Source organism: Buteo buteo, chromosome 16, assembly GCF_964188355.1.
Source record: "Buteo buteo chromosome 16, bButBut1.hap1.1, whole genome shotgun sequence".
Taxonomy (NCBI): domain Eukaryota; kingdom Metazoa; phylum Chordata; class Aves; order Accipitriformes; family Accipitridae; genus Buteo; species Buteo buteo.
In genome coordinates, this window is record NC_134186.1 from 17,152,797 (window position 1) to 17,179,902 (window position 27,106).

A 27,106-nucleotide genomic window follows, 5' to 3' on the forward strand; every position below is an offset into this window, starting at 1 on the left:
TCTCAATCCAAGTGTATCTAAAATACTTTTTTTTTAATTTTGCGTAAATTCACAAATGATACAATATTGAAGTGTTTGGGGGTTTTTTTTAAACATACTGTACAATCAGGTTAGTTAAGTGTTTTACATCAAGGCACAGCACACCGTATAATACACATATGCCTTGCCAGGCAGCTGTTTAGTATAATCCCCAGGTTTTGGCAGGAGTGCCAGGATTAAGTAGCATAGATCACATATAAGCTGGAAGATAAATAAATAATAGATGCTGTCACATTTTATTTGAAATAGAGTTGCATATAAAAAGAATATACAATAATTTAACTTTAATAACTAGATTCTCTTGTACTATACATAACAGAAGTGTTTTCATTTGTATTAAATAAGACATTTTCAATATTAGGATGCAAAATTAATCTTCTTTTTGGCTGTCTTGATTTATGGAGAAGAGTTGCTTTCGTTAGAAATTGAAGTTGAACTTTCAGTTTCATGGCAATCTGAAAGAAACGAACCCAGAGTTACCGATATGTTGATAATGAAGCATTATGGTAACATAAGCAAATAGTTCCAACCAAACTGTTGCATTTAGATGACTAGCATCGCAGTGCATTAACTAAGCAGAACATCTAGAAAAGCTCTTCTTCACAGTCCAAATGTGCTACTGGTATATTTGTAACATCTTTTTTTATACTGTTACTTGCTCTGCTTTCTCAGAGATTACCACTGTAGGTCTGTTACTCATCCAGCCAAACTAAAATTCTGATAATGCCACAGGTTGCCTGCATTACAGATTCAGTTTATCGCAATGTATTTACCATATTCACATTATCATTCAAGCTTTTTATATTTGAACGCTTCTTCTTCGCCTGCCAAAGGCCTTGGATCCCACGTTGGTTGGTACGAAGTTGTTCTTGCCCACTGCTCCTGACCTGCTCAGAAAGTCTGCCAGACGATGGGTCACACAGGTTGCTGTGTTGCATGCCCTCTTCTGTGCTGTTACGCTGCTTTTCAAGAGGAAAATAAAGAGTTAGTTCCTGAAGTACCCGCCCTGCAGACAATGAAATGTCAGTAAGGGATGCTACGCCTTAGAAAGATTTTTCGGTAGAAGTTGGCTTGCTGTGCAGCCAGCATTTGCAACTTTTGTGTGCACAGCTTACACGCTCTAAAAGCTGAGTCTTTATGTTTTTCTAAGCGTCAGTCTCAGTTTACAAAAGGTGGCTGAGCCCTTCCTTTCTTGGGCAATTGGACTGAAGACTAAGCCAAGCCAGATTTTCAGCAACACCCGAGCCATTGCCTGCCTCCAGCAAGTCACTATAACCACCAGAGAGGTGTCGAGGAGGTCCAAGTCTGGAGCATTTACCCAAAAGCTGGGATCTGTGTTTTGTTGGTAGTGCCGCTGAAGGACAGTAGCAGACACTGCTGTTCAGCTTCTCACTTCAACACCTATGCTCCACGGTGCCCAGAAAACACAAGAAATCCTAGCATCACTGACGACAACAGGAGATTTGTCGGTGACTGTGGTAGGGCTGGACCCGCGCAGCAGCTCACCGGTTGCTTTCAGAGCTGAACCACACATAAACATACTGCTTCCATGTATTTAATGGGAATGTGGGAACCCCTCTTTCCTGGGGTTAGACCTGTCTACTACAGCACTTCACCATGGGAGTAGTTCACAGAGTTCAGCGGGATTAGTTCTGTGCTCAGAGTTCAGCCTACAGCTAAGAGTTTTGCTAGATGGGGACTTCAAGGCATGCGCATTCACACAGTCCTTGCTTGAAGAATTTTCTACTAAAGCAATGACTTTTTCTTGCAGTAGGAGGTATTTTTTCACAGATAATATTAATAAACTGTCTTGTAATAATGCTTAACCATGAATACTGTTCATAACATCAATGTCAATTTTTTGGAACAGGCCTCTGACTACAAGATAGATGCAGTGCTGCAACAGAAAAACTGTAAAGAAATCTGGTTTTGTCCCTTAATTTACAATTCACCTACATTATATTGTCTTGAATTAATAAAAATATTTTAAAGGTACCCGAGTTTTAAATATACTAGTTTAAAGCAAGAAGGAAAAAGGAATAGAACACAAAATTCTTACCTGGAAGTGTTCAGTACCCAGTTTTAAACAGGATTACATTTCTAGTTTGTTTGAACAAATCTGTATGAGCCTTTCCTGATTCCTTTGCTTCTCAGGATCCTTACTAACAGGATTGCATGTATGCCTGATGACACCAGTACACATGAACGTATGCGTATAATTTCAATTTCTAAGTTCTCCTTCAACTTTTCTAGAAATTAGTGGCATTGCCTCTCTTGAACATTAAGACAACTTGTAAAATTTTGCTAGCCTTACCTAGAAATCTCACATTCTAAAACAAGTTATTAAACCAAGCAGATCTAATCCTTATAGAAAAATAGGTTTATTGAACAAGTGCATGGGCAAGCACAAAAGAAGAGTCTACTTGTACATTTAGCAGCCAGAAATGAAGAGCCTTGTTTAGAATTTTTTTTAATCAGGGTCTAAGGAAATCGCTTGAAATGTCAAGGCAGTGCTGTTCATTTTTATTTTTTTTTTCCCTAGCTTGGTATGCATGTTATGTTCTCTGTCTTCCTAACATTAGGTCCATCTCAAACATTCTCTGTCGAAAACAGAATCAAAAGAACATAGCAAAGTTAGCAATCAAAGTTAGATCCACATGCATCAGGTTAAAAAAGGGAGAAGGGGAGAAATAAGCATGTCTAGTTGTTTCCTAGGGGTTCCCCATAGTTTGCATAGCGTTCGTGTTCCAGGTCACTCAGCACATTTCGTTTCTTGCCAGGAGTTCCAGCCCCGACGTCAGTGCGAGGGTAAGTTTGCAATTTGTGCAATTCTTGAGACAGTTTGCCCAGCACACAAGTACTCAGACTGGCACAGCGTTTGGAAATAGGTCTATCCAGGCTGCAGGGAGGAAAAAAAACATGCCCAAAGGGAGAGTAATCTCAAACATGCATGTTCATGCATTTCTTCCCTACATAAATATCTACAGTTAGGAAACTAAAAAAAAAAACCAAAACAACCCAACAAAAACCCCCAAACAAATCAAAAAACCCCAAAACAACCAAAACCCCAAACCCTCCACATCACATTCCATGCAAGGAAAGTTCATACAAATGCAGTCAGAAGGAAAACAATATTTTTCAATGAATTCAACTTTGTCAAAAAGCAAGTTCATTAGCCTTTTGGATGCTCATAGTCAGAGGTCAGGAAGTTTTACTTCCCATATATTCAGCATGCTGTTCAGTCTCTCATACATCATCACCATGCTTTGCAATACAAATCCTGTTAGGATAAAGCAAATGCTTTTGCATGCCTTTGGTCTACGGGGGAGAGCGGCGCTGTGCTGCGTGCATTAGGGGAACGCGTCCCCTCTGCCAGGGACTTCCCATGCCTTACAGCAGCATGCACTTTCACGACAGAGAATCCAAGAGGGACTGAATGGCCCCTAACACTCCCACTAGAAAGACATACCTTGTGCTGACATATTTTAACATAACCCCCTCATTCAAGCTCAAATCGCCCTCCTCTTTCAGTTGTAAAAGACAGATAGAAGCAGGTTAACTAGGTGGAAACCATTCTCCTGATACCAACATTAATATGTCTCGGCAGTATCATCCTTTACCAGTTAGGTGACCGCAGTTAGTAACCCCAGAAAAGAAAAAAATCTTGACCTGCAGAGGGTCTGCTCAGATGGCTTTTGCTAAATATCAAGCACATAACATTTCCCCCATTGCCCTTCTCCTGCCCCAGGACTGCAGTCCTTACCTGTTCCCCTCAGAAGCTTGCTCCAGCTCTTCTGCTGTCATCTGTATGAACTCTTTCACCAGCGCATTTAATAACCTCCGAGCTTCGTAATCACTGAGCGTCACTCGATCTGTTATGGACTCCAAGCCAGGTCTAAGCAGAGGCAAGCAAAACAGGATGAATAAAACCCAGACTGCTGCAGAGAGCCACGCACAGGAGAGAGGGGTTTGTCAGGCATTACGGCATGTCATTGACAGTGTCTTTCACTGGTGTGAATATGTAAACCATCCTCACGCACAGCATTAGGCATTTTATACATGTAATAAGAAGCCACAGTGTCAAAAATAGCATCAGAAGAACACACCTTTCTCATTCAATGTAGTCTACTGCCCTCCTAGACCTCTAAAGAATATTAAGTATTTTCATGCCATTCAGATACAGCACTCAGCAACAGGACCAGCTCCTTACCTGACTGGGGCTGCCTGGAAGCTATCCATCTGGCACACAACCAAGGCATAAACAGCAAGGAAAGATGAAATCTTCAGCATAACCATGATTTCCTCTCTACAACAAAGAGGTACATCAAGCAATGGCTGTTTTCCAACCCTCTCAATCCTTTAAGTTCTACTAAAGAGGTCACAGTTTCCTGGCCACAAGTAGCACAAATACTAACAGCTTTTTTTTTCTTAATATTACCTTTCCATTTCTTCTGATTATTGCTATTGTGCTTTGGTTTTCACAGAATCTTAAGATAATTTAGCACTACTACAAGGGATAAAAATGCAGCTTTTCAGAGCTGCAGCTCTGTACAGCTATCTGCATTCAACTTAATGCAAACTTTCCCTCAAACTGACAGAAAACACATTCTTCTGACTGACTGATGCGTACAATGTCATAGTTGGTGTGTCCGGCACAAACAGCACAGTTATGGGATATGAGTCACAAGAAAAAAATGTGTTCAGTGTTTAATATTTTTAAGAATGAAGTGCCACTGTTGGCACTTGACCTGAAACTGCTTGCTTCTTGGCAGTTAGCACACTAATAATATCCTAGTTGAGATTACACTATAAGAATTAATCAGTTAAATTTCAATAAATATTTCTACTCTGAAACCAGAAGAAGGTTAAGTCAAAAATTAGTCATAACAACAAAACCTGTAAAAAAACCAACCCTGTGATTGAAGATACCTGCTTTGCGATACACCTCTTGCTCTCAACGCATCAGTGTCCTAGACCCAAAGGGGCACATCCTTAACTACCACGTCAGCTCCATTTTTGCTAGCTCCCACTTCTCGGTGCGCCTCACCGGAACGACGAGGCACCTTCCAAAGGACGGCCCGCTTCCCCGCGGGTGCCCGGGCCGTGCCCGGCAGCGGGCAGGGCTTTGCGCGGAGAGCCCCCCCGCGTGCCTGGATGGACGGCCCACGGCGTGCGGGCGTGGGAAAGGAACAGAGAGACGGAGGACTAACTTTCTCCCCCCTTCCCTGGCTGGCTCCCTCGCACACGCGTGTGCCCGCCCGCGCGCACGCCCACGAACGAAGGCATTACGGCCCCCTGCCGCGCCCCGGGGGAGAAACGGGACTCCGGCGACCCGCCGCGGGAGGCGGCGCGGTGCTGGCGGTGCTGCTTGCTGGCGGTGCTGCTTACCGGCGGCGCGGAGCGGCGCGGCGGGGCGGGGCGCAGAGGAGGATGCCGGTGTCGCCGCCGACCCGCGGTACCACGCACCGCCCGCCGGCTCCCCTTTATACCTGCCGCCGCGGCAGCCTGCGTGGGCGCCCGCGCGGGCCCGCCAGCCAATCACCGCCTCGGCCGCTCGACGGGGCCCGCTCCGCCATTGGGCGCCAAAGCCCGGCTCGGCAGTGACGTCATGCCCCGCTCCGTGAGCGTCCCATTCACAAAAAAAAATCCGGCGGGGGGCGAGGCGCCGCCGGGGGCACTGCGGGAGGGAGGGAGGGGGCGGCCATTCACGCCGCGCGGCCCGGCCCGGCCCCGCTCCCCCGCGGGACCGCTCACGCGTGGCGACCTCTGCAGCAGAGGGACCGCATTGCAGAGCGGGGCCTCTCCCTCCCCGGGATTCCCCCCCCCCCACGCACCCCCCCCAGGGCCGCCCGCCCTCCCCGCAGCCGCCGCGGCTGCAGCGGGGAGCCCGGTTGTAGCCCGGCGCCCCGACGGCAGCTCCGGCCGGGCGGGCGGGGGTCCCGGCCGGGGCCGGACAGGGTGCGCGGCGGCGGGGCAGGGGCAGCGCTGACCCCTGCCGCAAGGGTGCGCCCCCGGAGCCCCTCGCTTCCCCGGCAGGGGAGGGGGGCGCTTGCGGCCGGCGCCGCGGAGCGAGGGACCCTCGGCACCTGCGAGCAGCCCCGCGGCGGCAGCGAGCTGCTCTCCGCGCTGGGCGCTGCCGGGCGGCCGCACCGCCTCCCCCGGGACGGGTCCGCGGCGTAACTCCGCGCTCCGGGAGGAAACCGTCACCATCACCATCCTCATCATCACCACACACCTCTAGGGGCAGGTGCAAGCGCCTTTCCGTGCACGGAAGAGGCAGCGGGGAAGGGGGGGCTGCCTCCCGCCGGCGGGGATTAGCGGGCAGCTGCCCGCCGCCCCATGCATCACCCGCGGAGGGCCCTTTGTCACGGCGCGGGGGCCCCGCACCTGCCCGCGCAGGATGTTTGCCCCGGCGCCGTGTTTGCCCAGGCGCAGCGAGCGCCCGGCCGCCGCGGGGCTGGGGGGGGGGGGGGAGGACGGACGACAACGGCCACGGGGAGACGCGACGCGACGCGACACGACACGGGGGAGGGAGAAAACCGCTGCCGGCCGGAGGGGGCGCGGGGAGGGGGAGAAGGGGGCCGGGCGGACCGCTCCGCAGCGCCTGGAGGCGGAAAGCCCCCCCTCCACCGTCCCCCGGCAGCGCCTTTCCCGCCCGCCGTAAGCCGCAGGGCGTTTGCCGAGGGCGGCGGCACCGGCAGGCCCCGCCGGTGCGTGCCCCCGCGGCGGAGGGAATGCCCCGGCCGCTATCCCGAGCTCCGGCAGCGGGGGGGGGGGGGGGACGCGCTGACCGTCCCCGGGACCCCCCGCCCCGGCGCGGCTCCGCCCGTTCCCGCCCCGGCCCCGGGTGCCCCGCGTCGCCGTGGCCCCGCGCCGGTGGTTCCCGGCGGCGGGCACCGCCCGCGGTAGCGGCCCGTAAGGCCGGTGCCGAGCCGCTGCGGCCCCGCGCCCCTTGCGCGGCCGCTCCGCGGGACAGGCACGGAGCGCAGCGGGATCGGCCGTTTCGCTCTGCGGGGACCGCCCGGCGCTCCTTCCTGCGTGGGTGTTTTTGCAGAAGGCGGTGTCGCGGGTCGGTCCCGGTGGCGGGAGCCGTGCGTTTCACCGGGGGGGGGGGGGGAATGAAGTTGGGGAGAACCGCGGGGCGGGGGGTATTTTGTTGCTGCGATTTTAGCTCTGAAGTTGGAAAAAGCACACGAACACAACTGAAATCGGCCGGTGAGGGTTCGTTCTCGCCGCCCTCGCTGCCAGACTTTCGGGGTGCCGGCACCCGCTCAGCCCCCCCGCCCCGTGTCCCCCTCCCTCCCTCCCAGCGCCTGGCCGCACTCCGCCGGCCTCCGCGCATCTCCGCCGGCCTCCGCGCAACTCCGCCGCGCTCGTTTTGCAGAACGACACTGCAAAACCGGTCAGTTGGGGGGCGTGGGGGGGGTGTCTGGGTTTGGATTTGTGGTTGTTTTTTTTTTTCTAACACGTCTTCGTAGCTTTTCCTGAGTTACGGCCCTCGGGGGTGGGGGAGGTCGTGCGCTCCCACCCGCCGAGCTCACCCGCGGGGATGGGAGAAGGGAGCACGGTGGGGGGGGTGGGGGGGTCTGGGCACAGCCTGGGGGGCTGTGACGGGTCCGAGCGTGCTCCGTGCCCAGCAGCACCGTCGGGAAGCCCCGAGGGAAGCTCTCTCCGCGGAGACCCGGGCTCGCCCCGCCGCAGGCGCTGGCGGAGCGGGGTGGGGGGTGCCCGCAGGACGAGGGGTGCCCCTGCCCCGGGGCTCCCCCCCCCGCCTGCTCCCTTAGGTCGCTTTGCGGGCCCCGCTGGCCCCCTCCCTGGGAGGGGGACGCCTCCTCCGTCCCCGCACAGGCACATTGAAAATTTCGTTTTAAATAGCAGCTCCATCGCACGTAGGCTCGTCACGGGAATCCCCGGGGAGAAGGAGTTGAAGTATTTGATTTTAAATCTCTTCCGTTTCCAGGAGTCCTACTCTCATTTTTAAGCTAGTTTTTCTGCGGTTGCATTTACGACCATTAGGTAGCACCCGAATAAACGGCTCGGCATCACTTTTGCTGTTTTAACGTGACTTGTACAGCTACACCGACAAAAATAAAGTGTAGGAACTTAAATGACCGGGCTTCCAGTCAGACATTTCTGTGTCTCTGACTCCACCGTTCCTTTCCTCTTCCTATGTTATCAGTTAATCATTCACATTTCCTTTGGAGATTTATTTACTCCTTGTCCGCACAGAATATTCTTGGTTTAACCTTAAAAAGTCCAGACGACTCTGTTGTAACAGCAGATTTCAGTTCTTCAGGGAGGAAAAAGTTAAATTTCATTTTGTGGTTGATTCCAGTCAGTTCAAGTCCTTTCCTTGCCAGTGCGACTCAGCCTCGGGCTGGAGCCTGTAGAATGCAGTGATTACAGGATTTCAGATGCCAACATTTCTACTTTAAGCTTTCACAGGAAGAAACGTAAATTTAAAGCAACAGGTATGAATGCCAATAGATCTACTTTTGTGCATGTATAGATGAAATAGTACTTGGATGTTGGCAAGCTCTTCGGCTGCTCCTCGCCAGAGCTAATGGAGGGACTCCCAGCTGGAACGCTTGTCCTATTTTTGCCCCTCAGCTATACGTTATCTGGTCTTACCAGATAAATTTTCTTTTTGCAACCCTCTCTTCCCTTACACGTAAGAGGGAGAAGGACAGTTGACCAGTTTGTCTATTTTTGTAGCTGTAAAAAAGGTACAGGGTTTTCACAGGATAATGGTCTCCTGTCACTAGATAAATCCAAAACTAGAGGTTAAGTATTCATGGAACAACTAGCACAGAGGGGTACATCTGAGCGCTGCACTAGGAAGGCAAGACATTTTACTGAAACAATCTGTTCCAAGGAACTTGTTCTGCTTTTTTCAGTGCCTAGCAATATATCAGGTAAAATAATCAATGGGTATAGGATTTTTTTTTTTTAAAGAAATGAGATGATCTAATGCAACCTGCAGCTCCAAGTAAAAGGAATTTCCTCTTCAAAGAATTTTATTTAAATTTGTAGGGAATAAGAAAAATCTGTCCTATTTTAAAGTGACTTTCTTTCTCTACACTAGATACAACTTCTTACAATATTCTACTGTCTGATATTATTTAACCAAAACATTTTAAAGTGCAACCATTTTTTCTACTCTAAATATTGCCATTATTTCAACAAGCCATAGACACCGTAGTGAGGTTCTTAAATGTTACCAGCTGACATTCTGTTAAACAAGAATTTCACATTTTTATATTACGTTGACATTTTTGTTCAATAATAAAATGTAATTCTTCAAGACAGACAAGACAAAATTTCCATTCCCAAGAATGGTTCATATCTGACAAGAGAGGACCTACAAAAAGGAAAGGGTAGACAGTGACGATGCCATGATGCACAGGCACGGTAAGTTCTTCACAAGGGAGGTGAGCATGATTCAGGTCTCTGCTCTCCCTAAGCTTGTTCTTCATAGCACCTAATTAAGTCTTTTGCACATAAGGGCAATTCATGATAAAACCAGCTGTAAAAATCCTTTAGGAAGAGAAGCTGGGGAGGTACTTACCTGTGTTTCTGGTGGATGCCTAGTCTCCATGAATGACCAGAAAACACTGCCACCCAAGAAGACTCTACAAGCCACATCAGGGAAAGTGAGCACAACTGAGCTGCTGTGAAAGCGTCTTTCCAATGTTTCATTGTAATTTGTTCTGCAGAAAATGATGTAAGCTAAGCCAGAGTTAACAAGAGCGTGCTGTTGTAAAAGCAAGCTGTACATTAACAGGAGTATCGTGCTTAAGGCCCAGGAGGTAATCCTTACACTCTACTTGTTGCTGATAAGATCTAGGTCTGCTAGTGTACTCTGTTCAGGACAGCATGCTATACCTCAAAAAGACTTGGGCAAGTTGGAGAAAGTCCAGAAAAATACCAGTAAGAGTTATCAGAGATCCCATAACACAATTTAGGAGAACAAACTCTAAGATTGGGGAAAACATTAACAGAAGGAAGTGCTATGGAGGAATGTGATAACAAAAATATAAATACTTGCCATGAAGCAGTAATAATTTACACTCCGTTACTATATTCAAAACAACAAAAATATATGGGTTTAAAAGGCAAGAAAGGGGATACCACACGAGAAAGATCTTCCTACAATTGAGATTAATGACATATAAGAATAGGTTGCATTGCAGTTATGGCATATCTTTCACTGGAGGGTGTTATGGCATGGTAGCCTAACATCTCTCAGGAGTTACATATATAGTTGATATGCTCTGGGGAAGGAACATAATCACCTAAATATGCTCTCTTCATATCTTTCACCTCCAGTTTCTGTGATTCTGTAATTTTAATAGCTAAGAGACTGGCTTAAACTCTGAAACGTAACACCTTACCAATCATTCAAACTTGTTAGCACTTGCTTTTGCAAAACTTACATCCGCAATTGGTCTAATCCTTTGCTTAATTCTGCGTCCATAGCCTCCAGGAGGCTATATTCAAATTTAGAATAAGTTCACATCAAGCTTATCCACACAAACAATATTTTATCTATCCGTCTTGTAGTTTGGTTTGAATTCGGCCCAAAAATGAAAGCCTCTTTTTTATAAAAATGCAGTACTTTCCTGAGAACCAGAACACTGATATAGATCCCAACACTAAAGCGTTCCCTTTTTAATGGACATTAAATCTGGATGTAGGTTGCTTCAGTGACTACTTTTAAGAAAGTGGAACTGCTGTTGAACTAGTTGCTGAGAAAATTATGAATCAGTCTGGAAGCAAATTTTCTTCCAAAATGCCTTAGAAAAGCTTCCAGGATGTACAGAAGACATTTTAAACAGAAGATCAGTGTTGCATTGTTTTAATCTCATTGAAACATTCCTACTGAGCTTTTTTGCTCAGTAGGTTTCGCAGCAGTTTCCCCGTATATGTTAAAAATCTAGTGCAGAATAATATTTCGAAACAAACTGGGCCATGCTGTCCTGCACTGAGGTTTGCTTGGCAAGGCAGAAGGGGCAGACCACAAGGAAGCTGGTTATGGCTCTGTCATCTTCCGTCCTGCATTAAGGCAGCTCAGCCTCTGAGCAGGTTCACAGAGGCCCCAGCCCTATCTCATGCTACCTAGCAAAACGCCCCCACCCTCCGACAATTGGCAAAACTCAGCCACGCTCCAGCCAGACCCCGTTCTGTCCCAGGCTGCACCTCCAATAGGCTGACAAGGGGAATCCCTCAAGAGGAACTTGCAGCTCACCAAATACAGCCAGGGTCAGACCTGCAGCGTGACTGGGGTAGCACAAAGGGGATGAACTACGGAGGAAAATCTCACTCTGAAAATATTTCAAAATCAGCACCTATTTCCACTCCAGTTTCATGCATTCTGCAGGTAAGATGAGTTGAACAAACTCTTATATGGAAAACAACCTCAGCACAGAAAACTAACGTTGTTAAGCAATAGCGTAGTTATAAAACTTTGATTTGATTGCTTGCAGAAGTGCTATGCTACTATCTTGCATGTCATCACAGCATGTCAGCAAGAATATGGTGAGAAACTACATCCTAAGTCCTCAAGTTAATCCCATGCTTGTTCTTTTCAGGTTATAAGAAGGTTGGAAGATCTCATGTCATCATTTCATTCTTTGTCTTTGACAGTAGTGAGGTCTGATTAAGCCACAGAGTAGCTTAGTATTTTTCTCAGTCCCTTCCAGGACGATTCAGTTGTTCTGGCAGTGTCAGGCACTACAGCTATACACCCCTGCTGTTTCCAGCACTGCCCTCTGTGTGAGGAGGACTGTGCAATTGTTTCTCAGCTGGCTGAAAAATTGTGTGGTTCTTGACAAAAGGAACTTGTGCAAGGGCAACGATATAGCTTGTACCTTCAGCTAAATTGGAGACCAAAAAAGGTCTCTCTCCCTTCAGTGCTGGTAAATAGTACATGAAGGCAAAGGCTATTACAACATAATATTTGGTAATCTACTTACAGCAGAGTTTCTGGGAACGAACAGTCATATGGGACTATGAATTAAAAAGATAAATTTCTAAATTTATGCATAAAATTAACCAAAGTATGCCCTGAAAAAGTCAGCAAATAAAATAGCCAGAACTATTTTTGAAGTTACAGTCTTTAAGCCAGTGTCATAGCTTTCTGAGTCCACCTGACAAACAGAATATTTAGGCACAGTAGGACTGTGATCAAGGAAAAGGGTTTTTTTCAGCAACCGATCACCAAATTCACAAGGGAAAATATTAGATGTGTTTTTCTGTTTCAGCAAATCTATAAAGCACCAACATCATTATAGGCTTAGCTAAGGAGATAATTGTAACATAGAAATTGATCATTCACTATGATAATATAGGTGTGTTAAAAAGAGCTATGTAAGTGTAATAGATTGCACATGATTCTAAACTTGTTAGTGGGCTTACAAAATTGATTTCTTCAGTGAGAAGCATGGCTATTTTGCATACACCTATACAGATCTCTTTCTTTTCCCTGCCCTGCCCTCAAAGAAAAGGAGCGAAATCTTTGCATTTCTGGCTATAAAGAAGTTCTTTTCCTGTATGACATTTTATAAATAATGGCATGACTTCACTGGACAAGAGACATTATTATAGGAATGAAAAGCACTTTAGCCTGATAAAGGTTTACCTTGTTTTCTAGAAAAAGTGCAGCAATGATGTCAATGCTAAAGAGTAAGAAAGCCGAAGCCTGTTTCAAACGAGCTGAATACAAGTTTGTGAGATACTGAGTGGAACTTGGAAACTACTTAATTTTTCTTCCAAGAGAGTAACAGAGTTATCATCAGGATCTTAATACTGTTACTAAAAACAAGCCACATCTGTCAGGGTATTTCTTCAAAAGTCTAAGCTATGTATATGTATGTGTGGTCACTCCCTGTCAAAGAATTGCTTTCTGCTTTTCTTGAGAAGACAGGAACACAATCATTTCCTGTTACTTGATTGTCTCCAACTTATCCTTACAGAATTTACAATGCAAAGTAATTGTAAATCTTGATGACTAGAATGTTTTAGAATTTAATAAAGATACATGCTTTAATGGGTTTCTTTACTCAGCCATCATTTTTTATAATTGAAATCAGAAAACCTTTACTCATCCTATGAGTTTGCTCATTTGATCATCTGTGATTAAGATGAGTAAAACCTTCCCAAAGAAGCAATTCAGCACAAGCTGCCCCCACGCTTCTGAAGGAATGAAAGAAAAAAAAAGGATCAGTCAGAAACTGGCAAGGAATCCTGCCCTTGGACAGCCTGCCATTGGAGTCTTGCATCACTAAACCTGCATTCTTAAGTGATTTCATCTGTCTACAAGGGTTTATTTATCACTTACTTTTGACAACTTTCAGTCATATTTATCCATGCTGGTCCTTTTGTCCTCCATTTAATAATGCTTACTTTAGAGGTTCTCGGATCTATGATCTTGGCTGATTCACCACCTTTTTGCATTTGGCTTAACCAAAAGGGATTTTACTGTTCTGCAATCATGCTCTTCAGTTTCTCTTCCTCTGTTACAGTGGATAACACTACTGTCTCTTCTCCATCACCAAGGCTCAAACACTACGGTAAAGTCAGTTTTGCCTGTTCTCTCCCCTGCTTGAAGATAATTGTCAAATCTTGTCTACTTTTTTCATGATACAAGTCTATTCCTTCCTTTTTTAGCCAAACATTTGGACTTTTCTTCTGTATCTTTTTTTTCTCTTCTTGGGTCTCTCCTATGCTATCTTTCCCCCCCTGTTTTTCCCCTTCAAAATGCTTGCTGCCAAAACTGTCAATCACCTTTCCTTTCTTACACAGATGCAGTGGAAATCACGACCATCTAAAACTTCGGGTACATGTGAAATATCACACACTTAAATAACAGAACATTGAAGATAAGCAGTAAAAATCAATCAAAGCAATAGTACCTCCTCTTACATTTTCTCAGACACTTTGAGATGCAAGTATCATCTTATCGAGGGGAGGATGAGGGGAGGAAAGTACCAACTTCTTTTTTCCAAAGACAGAAGCTTATGTACATAAAGTGGCTTCCTTCTAAGTGAGACTGCAATAATAACCGTATGCATATACACTATACTGTACACCATTATAATTGCATGATGTATCTGGCACATTAACATTTTCACTCCCACTATAATCAACAGCAATTTCATCTTGCAAGTTAATTCTGTATAATATCTGTAGCCTGTGAATTACTCTTTCTCATTCTGTTTTGAAGTGTTTTCTGACCAGCGAGTCTGTGTACCTCTATTCACCTGAATATCCTGAGCTAAAGTGTTTGGATACCCCCTCTTTGTTTAAATGTGTGTAAGTAATTAGGTTTAAATCTATCTGTTTGAGTCTGGCACCTCTTGTTTTAATCCTCGGCCATCTCTCCTCATTCTGCTCTGGCTGGAGCCAAGCTGAGGTCCTGAATCTCTTGCCCTCTGGTGAGAAATCTTAAGGCACTGACATTGAAATACTGACATTTTTTGCAGGTATGGCGCACGTAATTCAGTTAAGACACCAGGCAGTATCATACTGGAAGAAAGGATGAAGAAATAACTTGAAAGAAGAATGAAAAAAATAAACCTCCAGCAGTGCTCAAGCTCTGGCAAACTGGGTAAGATTTTGATACAGGACGCTGGCATTGACACATGCTTTACGGGCATTTTGCAGCTAGGACAAAGAAAGATGCTGAGGCAAATCAAACTGACTGCTTGTTGCATGAAGATTCACCTGAAAATCAGAGTCTCTCACTGTACTGACCCATGGAAACCAGCCCAGACCCTGGTCCAGCCAACCAGCCCAACCAGCCTTCATTGTGTGACAACACACGGACATTGACAACTCCAGCTGAGAAAACTGGGTCAGCATCATTGCACTTGCCTTCGTTAAAAATTACTGGTGTGTTGTTCTGTAATATAGATGGGACATTTATCTTTCCTTCTCAAACATGAACGAGTACACTCTTTGAATCCTGTTCTCCTTTTACACTTCATAGCCTCGTGCTCTGTTCAGCAAGCACCCAGATAGCCAGTTTGATTGCCCTGAAGCCTTGCAGATACCTTGCAACCAGATTGCCAGCCAAAAAGCTAACTTTGTAATTTCCCAGCTCGCCTCCTTGTTCCCCTGTTGTACCCATAGCTCTTACCTCCTCCCTGTCCTCCCAAAGCGATGGCCTTTGCTGTGTTTGAGTTCTTGACCACCTGCCTTCTGAGCAACATCTGGGGCCCTCCTCAGCTTTTGTGCCATGTACTCTCAGGTCAGTATCACCACATTGGAAGCAGAATGTCCCATTCCAGGAACATACTGAGAATTAAACATTCAATAGTTAGATTATCAAGTACATGGTGCATTTTGATCGGTCAGGTTATTAATGAACTTCATCAGCATAAATTCTTTTATCAGTTTAGATCTCACCAACGTTTTTACGAATCTACACAGAGATATTCAGTTGGATTCACCATAGAAGAAATCTCAAGTTGGAAACAGCATAGAAATTTTAACAGGGCAGGAATGCTTCTGTTGCGCCTAAAATTGCTTGTAAAACAGCAGTAATGGAATAGCAAAACCAGTGCCAGTGGAAACAAATCGGAGTTTTTTATAGTGTTTTAGCAGAATGCTGCGCTGCACAGCAGCATTGCTTTCTTAGCTCTGCATCATCTTGGGCCTCTTCAGCAACTCAAGCCCTCTTTCCTGAGGCATCATCCCGCTGAGTATCAACAGCCCTTACGCATTAGGTCTGCGATTTCCTCGCTGCTTGGTCATAGGACCGGGGGACACGTCCTTCTGTGCCCAGCTGCCTGTCGGTGCGGGGCCGCCCGGCCCTTCCTCCCCGCCCGCTGCAGCAGCCCGGCACGGCCGTCAGCGGGCTCGGAGGACCAGAGGCCAGGCTGCGCAACACAGGGAGCGACAGCCGCCACGCGTGAAGCTGCCAGGCGCCCACCAGCAGGAGTCTGCAGATAGGCAGGGTGAGGGTGGAAAGGGCGGAGCGGGAAACGCAGCGGGATTTACCGGCTCAAGGCTCCCCAGACCCCAAGAGGCTCTGGGAAGGACATCTCAGAACTGTGGATTTTTGCTGCTGCTGCTGCTGCAGACACTTAATAGCGAGCAAGTAACTGCTGCTTTTCTCAGTTGCCAAGGTCAGGGCACGACGCACGCGGTCGGCAGTGGCTTTTCAGCACTTCATAAACCCGGAGGGAGCAACTTTTCATATTATTCCAGGCAAAAAAAAAAAAGAAAAAAAGAGGCAAAACCCAACCCGCGTGGGTGCCGAGACCCCTTTCCTGCACTCCCGCAGGCCACAGGAGGACAGACCCTTCCCAGACGGGTCCGGGACCCCCCTCCCTCCCGCCCACCCGCAGGCAGGGGGGCCCCGCGGCGACTTCGCGCGCTGCGGTCCTGGCGCGCTCCTGGCCCGGCCCGGCCCCGGCCTGACGTCAAGGGGCGGAGCCCCCCGCGGGCCAATGAGCGCGGGGCGGCGCTGCCACCGCCCAATGAGGGCGGCGGGCCGGGGGCGGCGGCAGGAGGAAGCGGCGCGGCGGCGGCGATGTGGCCGGCGGCGGCGGGGGGCCCGGCCGCGGCGGCGGGGGGCGGCGCCTGCCTGCTGCTCTTGCTGGTGCTGCTGCCGGCGGCGGCGGTGCTGGCGCTGGTGGTGCGGCAGCTGCTGAAGCAGCGGAGGCCGCCCGGCTTCCCGCCCGGCCCCGCGGGGCTGCCCCTCATCGGCAACATCCACGCCCTGGGCGCGGAGCAGCCGCACGTCTACATGCGGCGGCAGAGCCAGATCCACGGGCAGGTACCGCCGCTCCGGCGGCGTCTGCCGCCTCCTCGGGGCCCGCGGGAGCGGGGCGGGCCGGGGCCGGGGCGGGCAGCGCTGCCGGGGGGAGAGGCGAGCAGGCGGGCGGGCTCTCCCCGTCCTGGGGCTGCCGCGGAGGAGCCCGGACCCGCCCCGGCAGCACGGCGCGTCCGGCCGGGGGAAGCTGTCCCGCCGCCCGGCGCCGGCCCGGAGCGGCTGTGGGTGCCCTCGCCCCGGAGCGGCCGTCGGTTACGCCGCCCCGGGGAGGAGGCAGCGGCGGCGCGGGCGGAGCGCCCCCGCCGGCTACCGGGAGCCGGGGAAAGGGCCCGGTGCCCGCTCGGTAGCGGGGCCCGGAGCGCGAGGGTCCGGCATAAAGCGGGGCTGCGGTCAGCCCTGGTCGTGGGAGCGGGAGCAGCCCGGCGGCAGAGGAGAAGGGCTTTTCGCCTGTCTTCTGCCGGAGCTCCCTCCGGAGGTCGGTAGGGGCGGAGGGGAGCCGCCTGCGAGCCTGGCCCTCGCTTTTCTGTTGTGGTTTTGGTACAATGCTTACACTGGGGTCCCGCTGCAGATGGAAGTAACTCGCTTGTTTCATATCCCTGAGTCTTGGACACGCCGAAAGGGCTTAAAATTGGCAAAAGTACAACCACCAAATAGCGGGCACCTGGATAATCCAACGTTTTCACTGAAAACACGTTGCTTCAAAGTACCTTCAGTGGGATATTTGCAATATTTACTTACAGTCAATTAGTATAACTATGTAAGAATGGATTTTTTTCTTTTTTTCATACTTGCTTATATATCAGGTGTTTCTTTTCATCAGCCAGTTTCAAGCAACCAATCTAATTTTACAAACTTTATGAAAGTTAAACCCAAACTACATCTAGCAGGGAAAGGCATGCAGGTGTTAGCATTTGTAAGCGTGTATGTGTACACATACGTAAACGCACACACGTAGGTACGTTTTGGAAGCAGCTGGCCAGCCAGCGCGCACACCCTGGCCAGCCGTTCGGCGTGCCTGTGCATCTCCAGACTGTAACGCCTGTGGTGTTTTACTTGGCAGGATTATCACTGGGGGTCTGTGAAGGACTGAGCTTTGTGTCCAACAAACAATCGTTTGTCTAGAAGAATCATGTCCTTCAAACTGCTAGAGGTGTTTAAATATAACACCCCTAACAAGCAAATAAAACTGTTGCTAGAACTTAAGTCCGTCAAAAGCTTTTGTCCGGATCATTTATGAAACCTACAGCACAAACAGAATAAGTCACGGTCTTGTCATGAATGAGAAGCAAAGCAATGTGCATGAATTAAAAGCATGCTAAATGGCAGGAACAAAAGGATAATATTATCTTTTGTTTCATTTATTTTGGCAATAGAAAAAAGTAAAAGTGTCAAGCAAAATACTAGGAGAAATAGAATGGAAATAGGAAGGAAAACGTCATCAAATAAACTCAGCTTTCTACTTGCCTGGAATGCTGTGTGTAGTTCTAGTCACCTGCCATCAGAAAGGATCCTGCAGAATTTGAGGGAACTTGAAGACAGCATATCAGGATTTGTGGGGCTCTGGAAAAATACAATGAAAGGATTTTTTTTTAAATTATGTATGACGTAGGAAGAAAGATAAATAAGCTATGATCAAAGTATACAAAACTCACAAATGGTTTGCAGAAATATTTTGGGATTGTCATCTTGTCACATAAAAAAGAAGAGCCACTATAACAGTGAAAAATACCAAGTTTGCTAAAACAAAATAGTCATAGAATCATTTAGGTTGGAAAATACCCTTAAGATTATCGAGTCCAACCATTAACCCAACACTGCCAAATCCACCACTAAACCAGGTCCCTAAGTGCCACATCTACATGTCTTTTAAATGCCTCCAGGGAGGGTGACTCAACCCCTTCCCTGGGCAGCCTGTTCCAGTGCTTGATAACCCTTTTGGTGACAATGCAGTGTCACAGAATGCATAATTAGGCTAACACTATTTCATATTGTGGAGGTCAACAGCACTGAGATGAAGGAAAAACTAGAGATTTGTATAGGTAAAAATACAGATTTATAATGCTAAGAAAAAGTATGGAAAGGGATACAGGATTTCAATCTTGAGTTTAGCCTCGTTTTTAATTTTTAAAACTTAGGTTAAGATTTTCATTTTGTTTATCCTGTATGTGCCTTCTGCAGGATGTATTGCATCTTTCTCCAAAGCATCTAGTGCTAACCACTTCTGGAAACGGGAGATGGGACTAGCTGGGCTATGCTGTCATTTGTTGGCTGTCATCACGGCTCTCACTTCTTTCATCTGATGGTTCTTTGGGAGCCTGTGCAAAGTAAGCCGGTGTCCAGTTTCAGAGGTAGAAAGGACTGGGTGCAGCTTGGTTGTCTTCACAACTGACACCACTTCTGTGCCTGCCATTGCTAAGTGACATGTTGGAAGTCTTCGTGTTATGAACTTGTAGCTTCAGTCATAGTGCCCTTAACCAAATTAAGCTACTGGAATTTACCTTTACTCAGGCAGGGAGGAGGAGCAGATACAGTAGTAAAGCTTTCCTCTCTCCAGTGAAAATCATCTCAGCAAATTAGGAAAGTAGACCATATATGTACTTTGTTTCTAGTTCTTGTTTAAAAACTCTACCTTATATCTAGTAATGTTATATTATATACTTATATGTATATACTTGTATCTACTAATGTTAGGGGACAGTATATTTTTTCTGAAAAATGTGCCTTGTTGTACCAAATTCATGTTTCTTTGATGACCATATGAAAGCATCCCCAGTCCTTACTTTGGAGGGCTGGTCATTTTAGGTGCACAGCAAAGCACAGAATGTAGTGTGAGCTAATTTGCTTTATCTTTTGACAGAGTAAATTAGCTCACAACAGACTCTACTGTGTAATGCCACAGTTGTATCACCTCTGGTTACCTCTATGTCCTACTGAAGTTTATTCAAGACTGTATTTTGCATTGATGTTTAGTGCTGTTTCACTTTTTCATTACTTTTTACTTGTTTTCATTATCTGTTCTTAAGATTTGATTGTAATAGCATTTTATAATTTTTTTTATTCCCCCCCCCCCCCCCCCCCCCCCCCGCAAAAGATCTTCAGTCTTGATCTTGGAGGTATATCTGCTATTGTCCTGAATGGCTATGATGCAGTAAAAGAATGCCTTGTTCATCAAAGTGAAATTTTTGCCGACAGACCGTCTCTTCCCTTGTTTAAGAAGCTGACAAACATGGGAGGTAAGTGCTAACATCTTTTATACAAAAATGTAATTTTTGTCCAATAGATGGGTTTGTGATCACATGAAACATTTGCTTTAGCCTTTTTCTCTACTTCTTTATCTCCTTTCATAAAATACTTAATGCTTCTTTAAAGATATTATTTGGAAAGGATTGTCACTCTTGGACTATGTTCCATAGCAAGATGTGTGTAATTTTTTGTCTCATTAAATAATTTTTATTATCTTCTGGGGGAAAAATAAAGCGTTTCATAAAATACTGTGTCAAAATATTTTTTCAGGCTTACTGAACAGTAAATATGGCAGAGGATGGACAGAACACCGCAGATTAGCTGTAAATACCTTTCGAATTTTTGGATATGGTCAAAGGTCCTTTGAACACAAAATTTCAGAAGAATCTATATTTTTTCTTGATGCCATTGATACATACAAAGGCAGACCATTTGATCTTAAGCACTTGATAACAAATGCTGTTTCAAACATTACTAATTTGATTATTTTTGGAGAACGTTTTACATACGAAGATACTGAATTTCAGCACATGATTGAGATTTTTAGTGAAAATATTGAATTAGCTGCTAGTGCTTCTGTATTTTTATATAACGCTTTTCCTTGGATTGGTATCTTGCCATTTGGGAAACACCAGCAGCTGTTTAAAAATGCAGCTGAAGTCTATGACTTTCTTCATGAGCTTATTGAACGTGTCTCTGAAAACAGGAAGCCTCAGTCACCTCGACATTTTGTAGATGCATATTTAGATGAGATGGATTGCAATGAAAATGATCCAGAATCTACATATTCAAGAGAAAACTTAATTTTCTCTGTTGGAGAACTCATCATAGCTGGCACAGAAACCACAACAAATGTTTTAAGATGGGCAGTGTTATTTATGGCTCTTTATCCAAACATTCAAGGTAAGAACTTTGACTTTTTGAGGAACTGATACACTTTGCTCTTGCAAATTTAAAATGCTTTTTCAAAGTGGTGCAGTGATCCATAGTCATAACCAAAAAGGCAGGTTTGTATATATTATTCTGTTGTATCATTTACCAAATATACTATGGACAGAGGCGAAAAGCTTATTTTATATGCAGATGGAGAGGATATCAAAATTCCAGTATGATGATAAAATTTTAGCATATTATTTTGTGAATACATTTTTATGAAGCTTTAATATTTTTAATAAAGTATGTCTAATATATTTAAGTTTAGTGTTGTGATGCATAATATTGGTTGGCAGATGTACTAATCTAGGTAGTTAATAAATAATAAGCAAATGCAATTAAATATGAAATTAATAAACTAAATGAAAAATATAAAAACATCAGCAAAAATGTAGATCAGGTTGTGGTTAACAGTTTAGGTATCCTTTCTTTTTATCCTTAAGTGCCTCAATTCACAGTAGATTTACATATTATAGACGTATATTTATACCTTTGGAAGAACAAAAATAGCATATAAAAATAAAAAGATGTGTTACAGTCATTCTGAAGCAAGACAGCAATAGATGTTTGAATATCAGCCCAGACATTTTGTGTAGAAGTTTGGATTTAGAAGTGAACAGTCACGTTTCTTGTTTCACAGCCTCCACTTTGCTTTTCCTATCAAAACCTTAGCAGTGCTTAGTTCAACTAGGGACTTTCAGTATTTGGAGAAAGAGTGGCCTAGATAACTTGGAAAGTTACTACTGATACTTTGATCAAAGAATATTGCTCTAACATCAATTTCACCACCATCATCCTTTCAGAATGGGGATAACGACATTACCTATAGCTATATGGCTCTTATGATCTGAAGTCCTGCATAGGAACCAGATATCTTTGTGTATGAAAGATTGTATTTTCTTCTTATGGTAGTAGGTGCATGACTGTATACCTTCTGATTTTCTCAGCTAGAATAATTTTTAATTGAAATTGGGTGCACAAAAAGCAATTACTATTTTAAAATTAGAGATGAAATTTTATATTTATGTTTAAGGTAAATACAGCTTTACTTGAAAAAAAAGAAAATTAAAATATGATGATAATGTATGTCAAGGCCTGGCATGCTATACACAGTGAATATCGTTCAGATTAAATAAAGAAGTTGATGCCAAAGCTCTTTTGTTGTGCTATTATCATTATTTTAAGTCCCATATTCACTGAGATGGTTAAAATATCTGGCTAAGCAAGTAGAACCAAAGTTCGCTCAAATAACTCCCGAAAGCCATAACCTCTTACGTATTTTCTTATTTTCATTTACTCAACTATTTTAGTTAGTTGATTAATTAATTGAACAGGAAGAAACTGATTAAAGATTAAAAAATAGGAAAACTTTATTCTAGCCTAGGATTAAAAGCAAGATCTAACATGATTTGAGTTGTTAATTTTAAAAGCTTTGAGGGACATACTTAAAAGAAATATGTAGCTTGAGCTCACCAAGAACAGCTAATAACTTTTTTGTGGAAGCTTAAAACTGCGATTGCTATTTTTAACCAGTCAGCACATTTCAGACGATTTAAAACAAATGAGTTTAAAAAAGTTAAATGTTGCTTTTATGCTTCTGAATTCCACTGATTCATCTATATGCTTTACACAGTATAATAAGCAAATCTACCAAAAAAGAAAAACACTTAATAAAATGTAAAAAAATTGAGTCTGATTTTATAGGTACTTAAGTTTTACGATGCATATATCCATTGTCCATATTTTAGTTACAAATATATTAAGTGGCATAATTAGTCAATAGGATATATTTATGCTTTACATAATAAAAAAAGCCCAAATGCAAAAAGGTCTGCGTATATCAAGGTTTCTGATCAGTCTGTCCTGGCTCACAAACAATATTCATATCTTAAACCAAGAACAACCTTATTCCTTCTCGATTAAGATCTGACCAAGATAGTGTTTTTCAAGAAGGATCAAGAAAACTTTCTAGCTTTGTGTCTCCTATGCATTGGCCAATTTTGTAGAGATCCACTCACCTAAAATAATCTTCTGATCTCAGATCTTGCGATACAATGAGTTTCTGAATTTGGATTCAAAATCAGTTCATCTGGATAAAAATAAAAATTAGTTACCTTTCATTTAGTTAGACTTCCTTTGTCTAAGTATTACAATATACACCGATACACCACTACATCACAGAATGTACTTTCACTAAGCTGCTTTTTACCTCTCTATTTTGATGTGAAACATTGTCACTTCAGGTTGAAAAACCTGGTGATTCTGGTAGAATTTTTCTGCCATTGTCCAGATTTCATTATTGGTTCCATGTGAACTGTAAAAGTCCAACTTTGTTTTAGTTACGAGCTGTTTGGCAGTTTCAACAAAGAAAGTGTATCAGGAAAAAGAAGATTGAATGCCTTTGAGATTATTTAAACAACCTATGAACTTAATTTTACAAATAGATTAAAAAACCGCAGTAGTTGAATTTGTTCCTTTTCAGTTAAATTCAGTCTCCTGTCCCTCTTAACTCTGTGTTGTATGAGTTATGTTCAGTTTAAGAGTGAATGATTTTGCACTGTGACAATTCTAAAGAATCATAACAGAACTAGACAAGGGAAAGTTCAAGTGGCTAATTTCAGTGTTATCTGTGTTCACTCAAGTATTTAATGTACTTTATCTTTGCACTCTTTTGCTTGTTTCTTTAGTTTTGAAGAGCTCCAGAAATAAAAATATACACAAGCAAAAAAAAGTATGTTAAAACACACTTTTACTGAGAATACTGGTATATATGCTAGTAATAATTCCTATTAGTGGGGTAAGGAATATAGAGTCTAAATTTAAAAGCTTATAAGCTACTATATTTTATATAAGATATTTCATGTTTCAGTATCCTTTTTAAAAGTATATATTTTATAGCTTAAATTAAAAAATAAAGGATATTACATGATAAACATCAGCTTTTTATTCCTGTTCCTAACAGGGCAAGTTCAAAAAGAAATCGATTTAGTCATCGGCCCAAATAAAATGCCTGCCTTAGAAGAGAAATGCAAAATGCCATACACTGAGGCTGTTCTACATGAAGTTCTAAGATTCTGTAATATAGCTCCACTAGGTATTTTTCACGCAACTTCCAAAGATACTGTTGTGCGTGGTTACTCTATTCCTGAAGGCACTACAGTCATTACAAATCTCTACTCCGTTCATTTTGATGAAAAATACTGGAGCAATCCAGAAGTGTTTTGTCCTGAGAGATTTTTGGACAGCAGCGGGCAGTTTGTCAAGAAAGATGCATTTATTCCTTTTTCACTAGGTAAGAGTGATTCCTTTCACTGTTCCTTTTCATAAATCTAGAAATGTATAACAAATAAGTGATGGTAATAAATCAGGAATGGACAGAATGATATAAAATATCCACAGTTCTGATGAAACAGCCATTTGAAAGATATTCAATATAACGCACTCTGGACATAACACATTTTAGCATAATATCTTTTATATAGATGAGCTCATTATTATATATAAACTAACAAAAAAGACAGCACAATGTCATCTCAGTGGTCTATACATTTTATATCATTGCAGTACATTAAATGTTATTGGTTTCACAATTAATAGTCATTTGCTGCTAAAGTCATTACATACAGGTGATTTACACAACCAGCTTTCAAATTTCAGCACTTAGATCAGCACCAGAAATTGCAGATTTTATTCAGAACTAGCTTGGGTGTCAGCACATAGCATTGCATTCTGTCCTGAGGAAATACTCTGGCAGTCCTAAATCATTATGGATTTGTCTTTTGATGCCTGTAAGAGTGGATAATTTACCTTATGTATGATTTTCAACCTAAAAAATTAGGTGTTCCATATAAGCTAACTGCCAGGGCTACCTCTGCAGCCCTTAGAAAGACATAGCCTTGTGTAGAGGGTGACTTGGTTTACTTATCTGGGATACTCTTTCTCCAAAAAATAGGAGATAAGACAAGACAATTCCCTTGGAATAGAGGCACAACATCTAAATGGCCAAAGTTAGATTTGATGAAGTCCACCTTTATTGTGTATTCTATTACATTTGTTTTTGCCTGTTTGATCTCACTAGTTCTAGAAGTTATCCATTCATCTGTGTCTTCCACAACCACATTTATTCCCTGTAACTAGTCCTACATGGAATGGGAACTAATATTTAAAGGCATTATCCAGACCTGTTTCATATCTTTCTACTTGCCAAGTTATAATAATTGCCAGGTAATAATGACTGGCAGTAGATAAAATTAAGAAAATAGTAGGGGACAAAGGCTGAAATTCACAGTATCATTTTTTTAAAACATCTTCTGTCTAGATTGGCACTTCAAGACAAGATAAAGTAGCTAATAGCTTATCTAAATAAATTTGACAGAATTAGTTACTATGGCATTTGTGTAGCAAGAGGAACAAACCTGTTTCTTGCTGTAAATTATCACCTAGCCTCTCTTACAGAATACTACCACCAAGTTCATACAGCTCCTTTTAGAACACAGAAATGACCATTCTTATTCATAATAAGAGTGAAAATGTAATTGAACACATTTTAAGTCTTCTGAAAACCTTCTTTTCAATCCAGGAAGAAGACATTGTCTTGGAGAACAGCTAGCTCGAATGGAAATGTTTTTGTTTTTCACTTCATTACTACAACGATTTCACCTGTGTTTTCCTCATGGCGTGATTCCAGATCTCAAACCAAGATTAGGCATGACATTACAACCAGAACCATACCTCATCTGTGCAGAAAGACGGTGAAGAGAAGGGTCTAGATTGTGGATCAGGCGGAGCACAATGCTCCAAGTTGCAGCTGAGGATCCACTTTGCCTTCTATTTCTAAATGCGTTCATGTTAGAAGAACAAAAATTTAAAGGACTTGCAGATAAATTTTGACTATTTGTGTACAAGTTACTGGTTGCTTTTTACTTTGTTTTCACAAAAAAATCCTCAACCAAAAACGTGAAGCACATCCTGCATTTAAAGTTGATGTTTTCACTCCAGAAGTCTGTTTTGAATCTAACTTCTGATTCAGCTTTTACATATTTAATTACTTAGCAAGCCATTTTACTTTGAGAGGATATTTTTATAAGCATGGAGAATATGGCTCAAAATGTTTATACTTGGATTCATCCGTGGAAATCTCATTTACAGTATTCCAGCAAAGCTGTCCTTTATAATTCTCCATTAATTTTACATAGCTAAAAAGGTTTTAAAGGTATCTATTTAAATTTCTGTAACTCAAAATAAACTATCTTTTCCAGCCTTGAGAAACAAATTGTCTATTAAAGCATTTTAATCCTTCCTTCTCCTTGCCCTGTCTTCCTAGTTAGTCATAATTTTCTAGTGAATCAGATAACTGTGTGAATTCACTTTTAAGATCTTTTATGGCTTGCTTCTCATCTAGTAACATATACAAAGTGTTCAATTATTGCCTTACTCCTGACAATTACAGCAGTCTTTTTTGCCAGTTTATTGTGTTTCTAGACACATGTCCTCCATTGTCGCCCAACACAAAGCATTATGTAATGATTAATCTCTGCCTAAGTAGTCTGGAAAAAACAATGTTTGTGTTACCAGTCACATGCAACTATACTACGAGTCATGAAAATAAGCTGCTCATGAGTCTGACCAGAGAAGAGACCTTTTTGGGAGGGGGAGTGGAGTAGGGTGGGGAGAAGGAGATTTTAAATGGATTTTAAGCATAAGTTTTAGGCATAACAGCTACTCTTGACTTCTGCCAACTTCATTTTTTATTCTTGACAGCTATTGCTTTTTGGTTATTGGTAGATAAAGATTTATCTGTGCAGGCCCCAGAGGAGAACCTGATACCCTAGATGCAGTATGCTCAGTCCCCACTACGTGGGGAGAAGTAGGCCCTCAGAATAAGGTTCAGAACAAAACACACACTGAGCAAGAGGCTATTTAAGGACGGCTGAGTATTAGACCTTGCTCTTTATACAGCTTATGCTTCAACTTGGAGCTTCAGGAAAGTTCAAAGGCAGGAATTGGTGTTTTTCTGCTGACCTGATGTTTTCAGCTTATACTGAGCAGAAATACTTCCTTTCTTCTGAAATAGCAAGAGGAGGATCAAAGAGAGCTAATACCAGTCCACTT

The 27,106-nt window shown here is 43.9% G+C and overlaps 2 protein-coding genes across 5 annotated transcripts; one reads left to right on the forward strand and one right to left on the reverse strand.

The window, feature by feature from the left end:
* Positions 1 to 2,493: 2,493 nt before the first annotated feature.
* On the reverse strand, positions 2,494 to 15,279 carry LOC142040304 (calcitonin). Its single transcript, XM_075048018.1, has 4 exons — positions 15,179 to 15,279; positions 4,250 to 4,345; positions 3,803 to 3,934; positions 2,494 to 2,938 (listed from the first exon to the last, which is right to left on the reverse strand). The coding sequence occupies exons 1-4, from the start codon at positions 15,277 to 15,279 to the stop codon at positions 2,740 to 2,742; spliced, it is 528 nt and encodes a 175-aa protein (XP_074904119.1). The 3' UTR covers positions 2,494 to 2,739.
* A 1,256-nt stretch (positions 15,280 to 16,535) lies between these two features.
* On the forward strand, positions 16,536 to 26,294 carry CYP2R1 (cytochrome P450 family 2 subfamily R member 1). Of its 4 annotated transcripts, XM_075048015.1 has the most exons (6): positions 16,731 to 16,822; positions 18,998 to 19,143; positions 19,911 to 20,052; positions 20,333 to 20,965; positions 23,958 to 24,287; positions 25,575 to 26,294. In XM_075048015.1, the coding sequence occupies exons 3-6, from the start codon at positions 20,046 to 20,048 to the stop codon at positions 25,748 to 25,750; spliced, it is 1,146 nt and encodes a 381-aa protein (XP_074904116.1). In that variant the 5' UTR covers positions 16,731 to 16,822; positions 18,998 to 19,143; positions 19,911 to 20,045; the 3' UTR covers positions 25,751 to 26,294. The 4 variants fall into 4 exon arrangements, with proteins under 4 accessions (XP_074904114.1, XP_074904116.1, XP_074904115.1 ...); XM_075048013.1 differs by lacking the exon at positions 18,998 to 19,143 and having other exon boundaries at positions 16,536 to 16,822; XM_075048014.1 differs by lacking the exon at positions 16,731 to 16,822 and having other exon boundaries at positions 16,850 to 19,143.
* Positions 26,295 to 27,106: the final 812 nt, after the last annotated feature.